Genomic DNA, 11,458 nt, shown 5'->3' on the forward strand with positions numbered 1-11,458 from the left:
GGGCCGGAAGCCTCGCAGATTCATCTCATTCCATCTGACAGGGAGATGCCGTCGTGTTCTTTTTCGTGAACATTCTCCGTTCTGAGCAGAACACAGAGCTGGAGGTGCTATTTCCGAGCACCTACTGTATACCAGGCTCTGTGCCAGGCGGTGGGCTCGGTGGTAGACGAGACGGGCCGTGGTCCAGTTCTCAAGGGACCTGTAACTCGGGAGACACGAGGGGTAAATCAGAAATGATGACAGGTGCTGGAGGAAGGAAAGTGGTCCTGTAACAGGGGTGGGCTGGGGCTCAGGGACTGCTTCCTGGAGGAGGTGTCACCTAAGGGGGGGTGAATCCATCTGGTTGGCTGTGGGAAGAGCAGGCATCGTAGCCCAGGAGGGGATGGGGAGTGCAGCTGGGAAGGGGGCGGGAGGGAGTGGGATGACCCCCAGGGCCGCTGGAGGGTGTACCAGGGGTCCGAGTGGAGGGGCCGGGAGATGGGGTGATGGACTCCCTGGGCACACCAGATTTCCGCCCCCAATGCTGAGCATGGCCGGCCCCCGACAGCCAGGTCTACGGGGGCCTGGGGTGCCTCCTGCCCCATATGTCTGCCCATCTCTCCCACAGGTAGACCCCTACCTGCCCTACGAGTACACCTGTGAGGGGATGCTGGAGCGAATCCATGCCTACATCCAGCACCAAGTAGGTGGGCCCTCCGCTCTCTGCTCCAGGGACGGGGGGAGGTGGGGAGAAGGGGGGCTACCCGAAACCCCATCAGACCAGAGGAGGGGGCCTAGCCAACTCCAGTGTCTGAGGAAGCTCTCTCCGCAAGGGCTCTGTGCCCATTAAACTCCTGCTCCTCCTCCACCTGTCTGTTTCCATTCCCTTGGAGGTGCACGGGTGTGGGGATGGAGATGCAGGGCTGTCCTGCTCTCCTGCTTAGAGACCAGGCCTGGGTGCGTTGGTGGGGGGGGGGGGCGGGGGGGGCTCTGGGTCTCCAGCTCTAGAACCCAGCCCAGTACCACAACACAGAAACACAAAGACTGTTATTTTGATAAAGAAGTTGCTTAAAAGTTTGGTAACTGGTTGAGTGACTGGTAGGTATGGAAAGCCCCCACTCCCCACCCCACCCCCAGGGATGAGCAGGTGAGACTGGGGTGGGGATGAGGACTCTGTGTTGAGAACCCAGGGGAAGGGGCTGCTGGAGAAGTCCCGCCTCCCCCTCCCTGCCAGGGGATCTGAGCCTCTCTTCTAGGCTCGGGGCTTCTAGGGCTGATGGCTGGGAGGGGCAGGGCCCGGCTGGGCCACAGGACTAGGTGTCGGTTGCTTTCTAACTATTTGATATTCAGACAGATAGCCTGTGGCCTGTGTCTGCACCTTGTTCCGCAACATTAAAGGCTGGAGAGTGGCTCTAGACCATTGCTTTACGGACAGGAACACTGAGGCCCCCAGCAGGGAGGGCTGGGTGGGGTCAGGGCCAGAACCCAGGATCTCAGCCCCCAGCCAGCCACAGGGATGTCATCATGAAGCTCACAGAAACACTTGCTGGGCCCCACAGGTGGTTCCTGGGGCTGACCCCTGCAGGGAGAGCCCCTCCAGTCAGCCCCGGCCCCTTGCCGCTCTGCAGCTAGGGCCCATGGGCCTCAGGGTAAAAACTGCGCCTAACTAAGGTGTGACGGGCTGCGAGGCCGTGAAGGGCGGGTGGCTCTCAGGCTGGCCTGAGTTCAAATTCTGCCTCTGCCATCCAGCTTTGAGGCCCTGAGCAGGTTCTGTGAGCTCTCTGAGCCTCTGTGTCCCTGAGGCCACGCCCCCCGGTGTCAGCCGGTGGCCTGCGTCCTCTTTCCCGGCTGACCTGGCTTTCCTCCTGCCAGGACTTTTGTGCAGCCCCAGGCCCTGCCCCAGTAGGGGCCCAGGCCCCACCGAGTCCCTTCGTCCTGGCCCCCAATGCCACCCACCTGGAGTGGGCCCAGAATGCCAGCTTCGCCCCCGGGGCCTGGCCCCCAGCACACTCCCTGCGGGCCTGGCTGGCCACCGCTGGGAGGGCCTGCACGGACGTGTGCCTGGACCACGGGCTGATCTGCGAGCCCTCCTTCTTCCCCTTCCTTAACAGCCAGGACGCCTTCCAGAAGTAAGTGAGCCTCCCCCCACCCCCCGCTCCCCCGCCCGCCTTCCTGGGCTGGCCCAGCCTCCCTCACCTGCAGCTTGTCACCCCATAACTGCCCTGCCCCCAGCCCTGCCCGCGGTGGGGGGTTTAATGCTCCCCCGTGAGTCAGGATGATCCCAGAAGGGACCTTCCGGACAGGTGTCCATGTCACGGCTGCCACCCTCTTGGTGAAACCTCAGCCCCTGCCAATCCCCGCCCACTCCCACCCCACCCTCAGCCTCTGCCGAGCCTGTCCCGGCATCTTCTAGGCCCAGGGCTCCTCCCGGTGGGTCGGCTTGCAGCTCAGCCCAGCCCCCCTCCTGTCCTCCTCTCTCACAGCCGGGAGAAGGAGCTGCGGCCCGGGGTTTGGCCTGGTGCCCCCCAGAGACATCTTCCCTGCTTGGGGATGGGATGGGCCAGGGAGGGGAGGGGGCGGTCCCAGGCTGGGGCCGTGACCGCTGCCCGCGGTGCCCGTCCAGGCTGCAGGTGCCCTGCGACAGCACCGAGTCAGAGACGAACCACCTGTACCCGGCCTTCGCCCAGCCCGGCCGCCAGTGCTTCCTGCAGAAGGAGCCTCTGCTCTTCAGCTGTGCGGGCTCCAGCACCAAGTACCACCGGCTCTGTCCCTGCCGAGACTTCCGGAAGGGCCAGGTGGCCTTGTGCCAGGACTGTCTGTGAGGGCGCCCACCCGCCTGGCCCTCCCTGCCGCCGGAGAAAGCACCAGCAGATTCCGAGCTCCAGCGACCCGCCCTCCCCTCGACGCCCCCGCGCTGGAGCTTCTTCCTTGGCCAGGAAGTGGGCAGAGCAGACTCGCGCACAGGGTTAGGGGCGGGCCGCTCATCCACGGGCGGGGTGCCCACCCCAGGCGGGCTCCTCGACCTCGTCCCGGGGCTCGTGGCAGCGTCGTGGCCAAGCAGCTCTGGGATTGGTCAGGGGCCCCAATGGCAGGAGCAGGTGGTCAGAGGCCCCTTGCTTTGTGCAAGGCCAATTCTGGACCAGACTGAGGGCCCTGGTCCTTCTTGGGCCCAGGATGGGGCCTCAGAATGTATGCGGAGGGAGCAGGGGCAGTGTGCCCGATGGCCCGCTGCAGGGTCCAGGGAGAGGGGAGTGATGTGTGAGGGCTCAGTCTTGTCCCTCTGTGGTTGTTTGGGGTATGGACAAAAGGAACAAGGGACTGGGGGACCCTGTTCATGCCTGTTCATGCCTCCTCTCAGCCCCACCCCTCCTGCCATTGCCATCTCCCCCTCCCCTTTATACTTGGGGGGCGCAGCGGGAGTGGGGGGCCACCTAGCTCCTGGGTTGAACTGTTTCCCTCTCCTGCTTGCTCCAGTGCTCTCCACTTTGGGCTTCTCCCGAAACTCATCTTGGCATGACTGCGATTCCAGGCCGTGGATTTGTCCCCAGAGCGTCAGTCCCCAGCCCAGCAGGCCACCCCCCAGCATCTCGTGTAGGCAAAGGCTTGGGATGGAGCTTCAGCCCCATGGCGCGCCCAGCCCAGCTCCTGGCGTCCCAGGCCTGCTAGCCCCCAGGTAGCCCCCACCCCCTCGATGCTGCCCGTCCCCTCCTCCAGCTTTCTCCAGCCTCAAACCACCTCTGGACCCAATGTCCTCTCTGTATGGTATGCCTGCCCCGGCCCCAGGATGCCCTTTCCCCTGCTCCCTGTGCCCAGAGCCCTGCCTGATTAAACTGGTAGGGCCTTCAGAGACACTGCCACTCCACCCCACTTTATAAGCCCACCCCCCCACCAGGCAACTCCCCCCCCAACCCAGGCCTGCCCCTCCCCCTGCCAGGGAGGCAGCCCAGGCCCTGCGAGCTGGCAGAGGGGAGCCAGCCCTCGTGGGGCTGAGCAGGGGCCCTCCCATCCAAGACCCCTCTCCGGGCCTGGGTGGCCCCTGCGGCCGCGGAAACTCAGTGGTCACCAAGGACCTGACCTGTCGGGGGAAAGCAATAGAGACACTCTTTTCTCTCTCTCTTTTTTTAAAGATTTATTTCTTGAAATAATAAATATTTTATTGGGATGTGAGGTGCAGAGGCGGCGTGTGCTGTTTCTCATCTTTTCCTGGGACGCCCTGGGCGGGGGGCGTCTATCTTGGTGCCCCGGCCCCTGCTGCATATTGTCACTCGGCGCACACAGGGTGCCTGGACCTGCAAGGCTGGAGCTCTCTGGGTCAGGCTGCCCAAGGGCCGTCCCTGCAGGGGCCCCCCAACCCCCACACCGTGGCTCCTGACCCTGCTTGACGGCCGGGCTGTCCCCGCTTCATTTCACCTCAGGCTGGCCTCTGTGAGGTCAGAGAGCACAAATGTATTTTGATAAGAGCCTGAGCCAGATCGAGATAAATCCTAGCTAATGCTTACTGGGCGTATATTCCCCTTTACAGTTGAGAAAACGGAGGCACAGAGAGTTTAAGTAACTTGCCCAAGGGCACACAGCTTATAAGCAGTGAGGTGGGGAAGAGGGGATCATTTCAAAGTAGCTATGAGGATCAAATGACCCAACAGGGTGACAGCTCAGCCTGGGCCCCGCCTGCAGCTGTGCTCACAGTTCTCTGTGATCCTCTGTGAGCCGGGACGTCCTTCTAGCCCGGGGTTCTGCTCGGGGATGCTCCTTCTGCAGCCCAGGACCCACCTTGTGAACCACTGGTCTCGACCACGCGGGTACCATTCAGTGTTCCATTTTTTTTTTTTTTTTTAAGATTTTATTTATTTATTTGAGAGAGAGAGAGAGAGCACATGAGGGGGGAGGGTCAGAGGGAGAAGCAGACTCCCTGCTGAGCAAGGAGCCCGATGCGGGACTCGATCCTGGGACTCCAGGATCATGACCTGAGCGGAAGGCAGTCGCTTAACCAACTGAGCCACCCAGGCGCCCGGTGTTCCATCTATTTTTAATTCATTTTTCATTTGCAATTCCCCGATGGCATCGGACGCAGAGCATCTTTTCATAGGCTTACTTGCCATCAGCAAGACACCTGTGAGGGGTCTCTTCGGGTCTTCTGTCCAGTTCTTAATTAGTTGTTTGTTTCTTATCGTTGGGTTTTTTTGGTTTTGTTTTTCTTTTTATTAACCTATAATGTATTATTTGTTTCAGAGGTACAGGTCTGTGATTCATCAGTCTTACACAATTCACAGCGCTCACCATAGCACATACCCTCTCCAATGTCCATCACCCAGTTACCCCATCCCTCCCACCCCCCTCCCCTCCAGCAGCCTTGTTTGTTTCCTGAGATTAAGAGTCTCTTACAGTTTGTCACCCTCTCTGGTTTCATCTTATTTCATTTTCCCCTCCTTCCCCTGTGATCCTCTGTCTTGTTTCTCAAATTCCACTTATCAGTGAGATCATATGATACTTGTCTTTCTCTGAGTGACTTACTTCGCTTAGCATAATACCCTCTAGTTCCATCCACGTCGTTGTAAATGTTATTGTTGGGTTCTAAGAGTTCTTTGCATAGGAGCCTACTTCTGAATCCTGGCAAGCTTTGAACTCAGGTGGGGTGGGGGCAGAGGGTGTGGGGCGCTGGCTGGTAGGAAGAGAAGGAGAAGCAGACCCCAGATGCCTGGGGGAGGCTGTGGGTTCTCTGCCCTCCCCGCCCTGGACCAGCACCAGGCCCCCCCCCTCTTCAGTGTGCTGCCCCCCACCCATCACCGAACAGCAGAGGAGATAACAAGCCCAGGCTGGCCTCTCCACCATCCTGCAGGTGATGTCACTCTCCCCCCACCCCTGCCTGCTTACAGGTGACATAACAGGTCTGATAAAGTCCCTCACCAGCCTCTAGAATCACCTGGGGAGCATCAGCCACCCCCACATCCAGGCTGCCCGCAGCCCCACGAAACCTACATCTCTGAGCAGGAGTGGGCATCTGAAGTTTTAAAAAGCTGTCCTCCTGGTGTTTCTACTGAGCATCTGATGTGAACCACTGGGCTGACATTAAGACGGGGTAGCTCCTCTCTGTTCCCCCACCTCCCAGCTCAGCTCTCAGAAAGTCTGGTCCGGTTGAGGACCTGCCTGCATGTAGCATTTGAAACCCTGCCCTTCCTTCCGATCTTAATGGCCCAGGGCCCGTAGGGCTGCAGCCAATGAGCCTGGGAATGAGAAGGGAGGAGGCCGGGTCCAGCCTGGGGCAAAGAAGGCACACAGGCCTCAGCTGACTCCAAGACAGTCCCAAGTTCAAGAGCAGGAGAGAACCCTGGGAGGCTATTGACCAGCATCCTTCCCCAGAATCAGGGAGGCTGGAGGGCAGCAGAGGGGGCAGGTGTTAGGAGTGAGTTGGACAGTTAGGGAGTCAGGGCCAGGGTCCCCAACAAGAAAATATGGAGTCAGGACAGCTAAGATGAAACAGCACTGGCATCCTGTTTTGCAGCTTAGGCAGGACTACGCTGACATTCTGCTTTGCAGCCTTTGCAGAAATGACGTCTGCAGAATGACCTAAAATAAGACAATTAACCACAAAAGCATTTGTCAATGTCACGGGCAAAGAGCAGGTAAGACCTAAGCCACCAGATGTCAGCAAAAAAAGACCGTGGACATGAACCTGATAGGTAGACAGATACGTGACCAAAGCCCTGATTGGCAGGACTCAGCACACCCTGATTGCTTAAGAAAGTTCTGCAAAGGAGCTCATAAAAACCCCTGAACTTAGAAACTCTGGGGGCAACCCACTCGGGACCCCTCCCTCTCCGGGGGCTTTGTACTCTTGCTCAATAAACGTTGCTTTGCTACCCACCACTCTCGTCCAGTCTACCTCTTCGTTCATGGAAGCTGAGCGACCAAGAACCGCGGGCACTCAGGGACACAAATCCTACAACACAAGGTCCCCTCTGGTCTCTGCAGAGGCCTGGGAGGCGTTGACAATTTGGTTTCTTCTCTTGGTCACCAAGGTACCCTCTTAGCGGGGGCTGGGCCGGGCGGGGCTGAAGGCAGAGCAGAACCTGGTGGATTTGCCTTCCCTGTGTCCTGGCACCGTGGCTGCCCCCCTTCCCTTTGGCTAACTCCAAAGACCCCTCAAAACCCCAACCTGCTGCTGCAGGACCCCACCTGATTGCACTTCAGTTCTTCCTGCGTGAAGGGAGGGAAATGATCCTAGGACACAGTGGGGCTGAGGAAGAAACCAGGTCGGGCAGGTCCAGGTCCAGGTGCGAGGAGGGAGATGAAGCAGGTGTGAGCGGCCGGGGCGGCTGGGCTGCGAGGCTCAGGACCGCCTCCAGGTGCTGCGGGTTCAAGGAGCTCCTCACCCCTTCCCGGCAGATGAGAACCGTCAGGCTCCCGGCCTGCTGCTGCCCAGAACGGACGCCAGATATTCTGACACCCAAGCCTGGAGGGCCTTCTTGGGAAGAATGAGATGGCAAGTGGTGGGGGGTTGCAGTGTCCCCCCAAAAGATATGTCGAAGTCCTGACCTCCAGCACCTGTGAATGTGACCTTCATGGGAAAGAGAATCTTTGCAGATGTAATTAATGAAGATGAGGTCCTACTGGATTGGGGTGGGCCCTGAGTCCAATGACAGGGGTCCTTATAGTGAGAGGGACACTTGGACCCAGACACAACCCGGGGAGAAGGCCGTGTGCAGACAGCGGCAGAGATGGGCGTGAGGCAGTGAGACAACAGGTGATGCCCACGGGCTACTGGCAACCAGAGACTCGGAGGGGCCAGGAAGGAGCCTCCCCCCAGCCTTCCGAGGGAGCACGGGCCTCCAGAACTGAGAGATACATTTCTGTTGTTTTAAGCCCCCGAGTTTGTGATAATTTATTACCACAGCCGCAGGAACCAATACGGAAGGGGTCAGATTTCTGCTGCCTTTAAGGATCATCACAGAAGAGGGAGGTAACCACCAGCCCAGAGGCCTGAGTTGAGTGTCCCCAGGGTCATGAACTGAATGACCCCCCGGCCAGGCCATTGGTCCCCAGAACACAGCCTAGACCATCTTTTCTCAGAAGAGCATGGTGGTGCTCACTCTATAAAAGTTCCAAGAAGGCTGGCCCAGGGCTGCAGGCTGAGTGCGGACCATGCCACCCTCCCCTCCAGACACACACAAACACCCAAACACGGGCCCCGGGGCCCCTGGGAACAGCACCCAGGCCCTGGGAGCAGGAGGGGGACGGGCCTAGAGCCCAACTTCCCAGGGGGATTCTGGGACTGTCACCTCGTGCTGATTCAGGCTTAGATCACCTCCCTCTGACTCTGCTAAAAATAGCCCAGCCCTGACTTCTGCACATATTTGAATATTGGGCTCAAGAGACTCGTGATGCTGAAGAAACAGTGCGGCTGCTTCTTCCCACGTTGAGGGTGAAGTGAGCAGAACAGAGGCCATGTGCTTTCCCTGTCAAGTCTCAGCTGCCCGCGTGGCCCCGGCCACCCAGGCCTGGCCACCAGCCGCCTCCTCCTTGCAAACTGTCTGTTGGGGTCCCCGGGGCTCGCGTGGGCTTGGGCATTTGGCTTTTGGAGTTTTAGGCTGGGGCAAGGCAGTGAGGGCTCCTTGGGAGCACACGGGACACCCCCAGAAGTCTCCCTACCCTTGCCCTATGGCCCCTCGATCCCTTAGAATCCCTCACCTGTGCCCACCTCATTCTGGGGTCCTCAGAAGGTAGGAGTGGAGGGGCGGGTAGAGGCTGTGAATTCCCAGCCTTATCTACAGCCGGATCTGTGTCTCATTTCCCATCTTGTTCCTTCTCCCCATCACTCATTCATTCAACAAGCATTCCCCCAGCACAAGTGTTTGCTGTGACGCTTGGCCCAGAGGGTGCAAAGCCTCCATCCAGAGCCTGTGTCTTGGGCACCAGTGTCCAGCCTGGGCCTGCTGGGGTTCACTGGGCTTCCTGAATCTGATGATGCTTCTTGTTCATCAATTCTGGAAACACCTCAGCCTACACGTCTCCCTGTTTCGCCTCTTCCACCAAAACAGACCAGCCTCCTTGCCTTGCTGTTCAGGAACTCCATATGTCTTCTGCTTTCTCCTTTCACGAGGCTGTAGTCCGCAAGGGTCTTGGTTCTCCACCCTGATCTCAAGGCCACACGCTTCGTCCCCATGGAGGGAGCAACATTCAAACCCCTGGTCCCGGGCCTACGTGGCCACACTCACACACTCACCATCTGGCTTTCAAATCTCTGGCTTCTTTTGGGCCTCTGGGGGGTACCCCTCCTTCCTGCAAGCCCAGCTCTGCCTTCACCTGGACCCTGCTGTTTGTGGTGTTTCTTTTATTTTCTGGTGTTTTATAAAGAAGAACTTTCCATGGGGCACCTGGCTGGCTCAGTGGAAGAGCATCCAACTCTTGATCTTGGGGTTGTGAGTTCAAGCCCCACGTTGGGTGTAGAGATTACTTAAAAATAAAATCTTTTGGGAAAAAAAAAAAAAGAAAAGCTTTCCAGTTACCTAGACTGATATGGGATTAAGTTGGCAACCTTCCAAAGGGGGGCTTACATTTAAAAAGTGGCTTCTCTTCTGGAAGAAACACACGCGCGTGCACACACGCACACTAACTTGGGCCTTGGAATCAGCCAACCCTGGGGTCAAACCCTGTCTTTGGCACTTGTCACTAGCTGTGACCCTGAGCAGTCAGCTGTCTGAGCTTCAGCCCGTCAGGTAGGGAAGTGCAGATAACACATGAGTATTAATTTCCTATCATTGCAGTAACCAGTGGCCACAAACTCAGTGTCACAAAACAACACTAATGTATTATTTTATTATTATTATGTATCATTTTTCAATCAAAGTCCACAATGGGTCTCACGGCTAAAATGAGGTGTCAGCAGGACCACGCTCCTCTGGAGACTCTGGGGGAGAGTTTGTGTCCCTGCCTTTTCCACCTGCTAGGGACCACCTGCGTCCCTTGGCTTGTGGTCCCTTCCTCCATCTTCAAAGCCGGCAGTGGCCAGCGGACTCTTTCTCACACCTCATCACTCTGACGCTGACCCTCCTGCCTCCTCCTTCCGCATATAGGACCCCCGGGATTACATCATACCCACCAGATAATCCAAGATGATCTCCCTATTTTCAGGTCAGCTGATGAACAATTTAAATTCTGCAACCTTAATTCTTCCCTGCCATGTGTATCAGTCCGGGTTCTCCAGAGAAACAGGTGTGTATACGTATATAGATGTCTACATATACATGTAAAGAGAAAGAGATTTATTTTAAGAACTGGGTCACATGATTACAGAGGCTGTACAAAAATCTGCAGCTGGAGGCCCAGGGAAGAGCTGATGTTGTAGTTCAAATCTGAAGGCCATCTGCAGGCAGAATTTTTTGTCTCAGGGGAGACAGCCTTTTGTTCTACTCAGGCCTTCAACTGATTGGATGAGGCCCACCCACATCCTGGAGGGCAATCTGCTTTCCTCAAAGTCTCCCTATTGAAATGTTAATCTCATCCAAAAACAGCCTCACAGAAACATCCAGAATAATGTTTGACCACCTATCTGGGCACTGTGGCCCAGTAAAATTGACACACAAAATTAATCATCATATAATCTATATAACATATTCACAGGTTCCAGGGATTAGGATATGGACATCTTTGGGGGGGGGCATTATTCTGGTGACCATAACTACCTCTGTATTAGGGTTCTTTAGAGAAATAGAACCAAAAAACCGGAGAGTGAATATATATATATATATAATGCATTGTCGGGAATTGGCTCCCGTGGTTGAGGAGACCACCAGGAGGGCCAAGGGTATAGTGTCTGTCTGAGTCCAAAGGCCTGAGAACCACATGAGTGTAAGTTTCAGTCCAAAAGCCAACAGACTCAAGACCCAAGAAGAGGCGATATTTCGGTTCAAGTCTGAAGGCAGACAAAGGCCAGTGTCCCAGCTCAAGGCAATCGGTTGGAGGAGTTCCTCCCTCACTCGCAGAAGGCTCAGCCTTTCTGTTCTTTTCAGGTCCTCAGCTGATTGGACGAGGCCCACCTGCATTGGGGGAGGGCCATTTGCTTTACTCCGTTTACCAATTCAAATGTCAATTGTCTCCCCCACAAACACCCTCACAGGCACACCCAGAATAATGTCTGGCCAAAAACCTGGGCACCCGGTGGCCCAGGCAAGTTGATACACGCAATCAACCAGCATACCTCCTTGTGGGGAAGGTTTGAATCCCGTCACACACCAGGGTGCTGGGCTAGCTCCCATCGGCTTGCAGAGGTGCTTGCTGGATTTTCAGGACTTTTACAAGCAGGTTGTTAAATTGTTGGAATCTTGAAACCGGCCATGGTGAGAGCGTTTATGCTGTGGAAATCGGCATGTGTTACACATTAGAGCTTTTATGTCTTAGTTGCATTTTGTTTTCCCGAGAGTGGGTTTATCCCACATGCAAGTCACCTCAGCCACTGTTTAGCAAGTGGTGATTCTCTTCTCTT

At 56.7% G+C, this 11,458-nt stretch overlaps 1 protein-coding gene across 2 annotated transcripts in view; it reads left to right on the forward strand.

Moving 5' to 3' along the window:
- MGAT5B (alpha-1,6-mannosylglycoprotein 6-beta-N-acetylglucosaminyltransferase B) overlaps window positions 1-4,777 on the forward strand; it is a 68,863-nt gene extending 64,086 nt beyond the window's left edge. Inside the window, exons 15-17 of one of the 2 annotated variants that reach the window (XM_032429411.1) lie at window positions 608-682; window positions 1,852-2,108; window positions 2,603-4,777. In XM_032429411.1, the coding sequence (XP_032285302.1) occupies window positions 608-682; window positions 1,852-2,108; window positions 2,603-2,801 (531 nt within the window). In that variant the 3' untranslated portion in view covers window positions 2,802-4,777. The remainder of the gene's footprint in view (window positions 1-607; window positions 683-1,851; window positions 2,109-2,602) is intronic. The other variant, XM_032429410.1, reaches the window with a different exon arrangement.
- Window positions 4,778-11,458: the final 6,681 nt, after the last annotated feature.

Source organism: Phoca vitulina, unplaced genomic scaffold (genome assembly GCF_004348235.1).
Source record: "Phoca vitulina isolate PV1807 unplaced genomic scaffold, GSC_HSeal_1.0 scaffold41, whole genome shotgun sequence".
Lineage (NCBI taxonomy): Eukaryota > Metazoa > Chordata > Mammalia > Carnivora > Phocidae > Phoca > Phoca vitulina.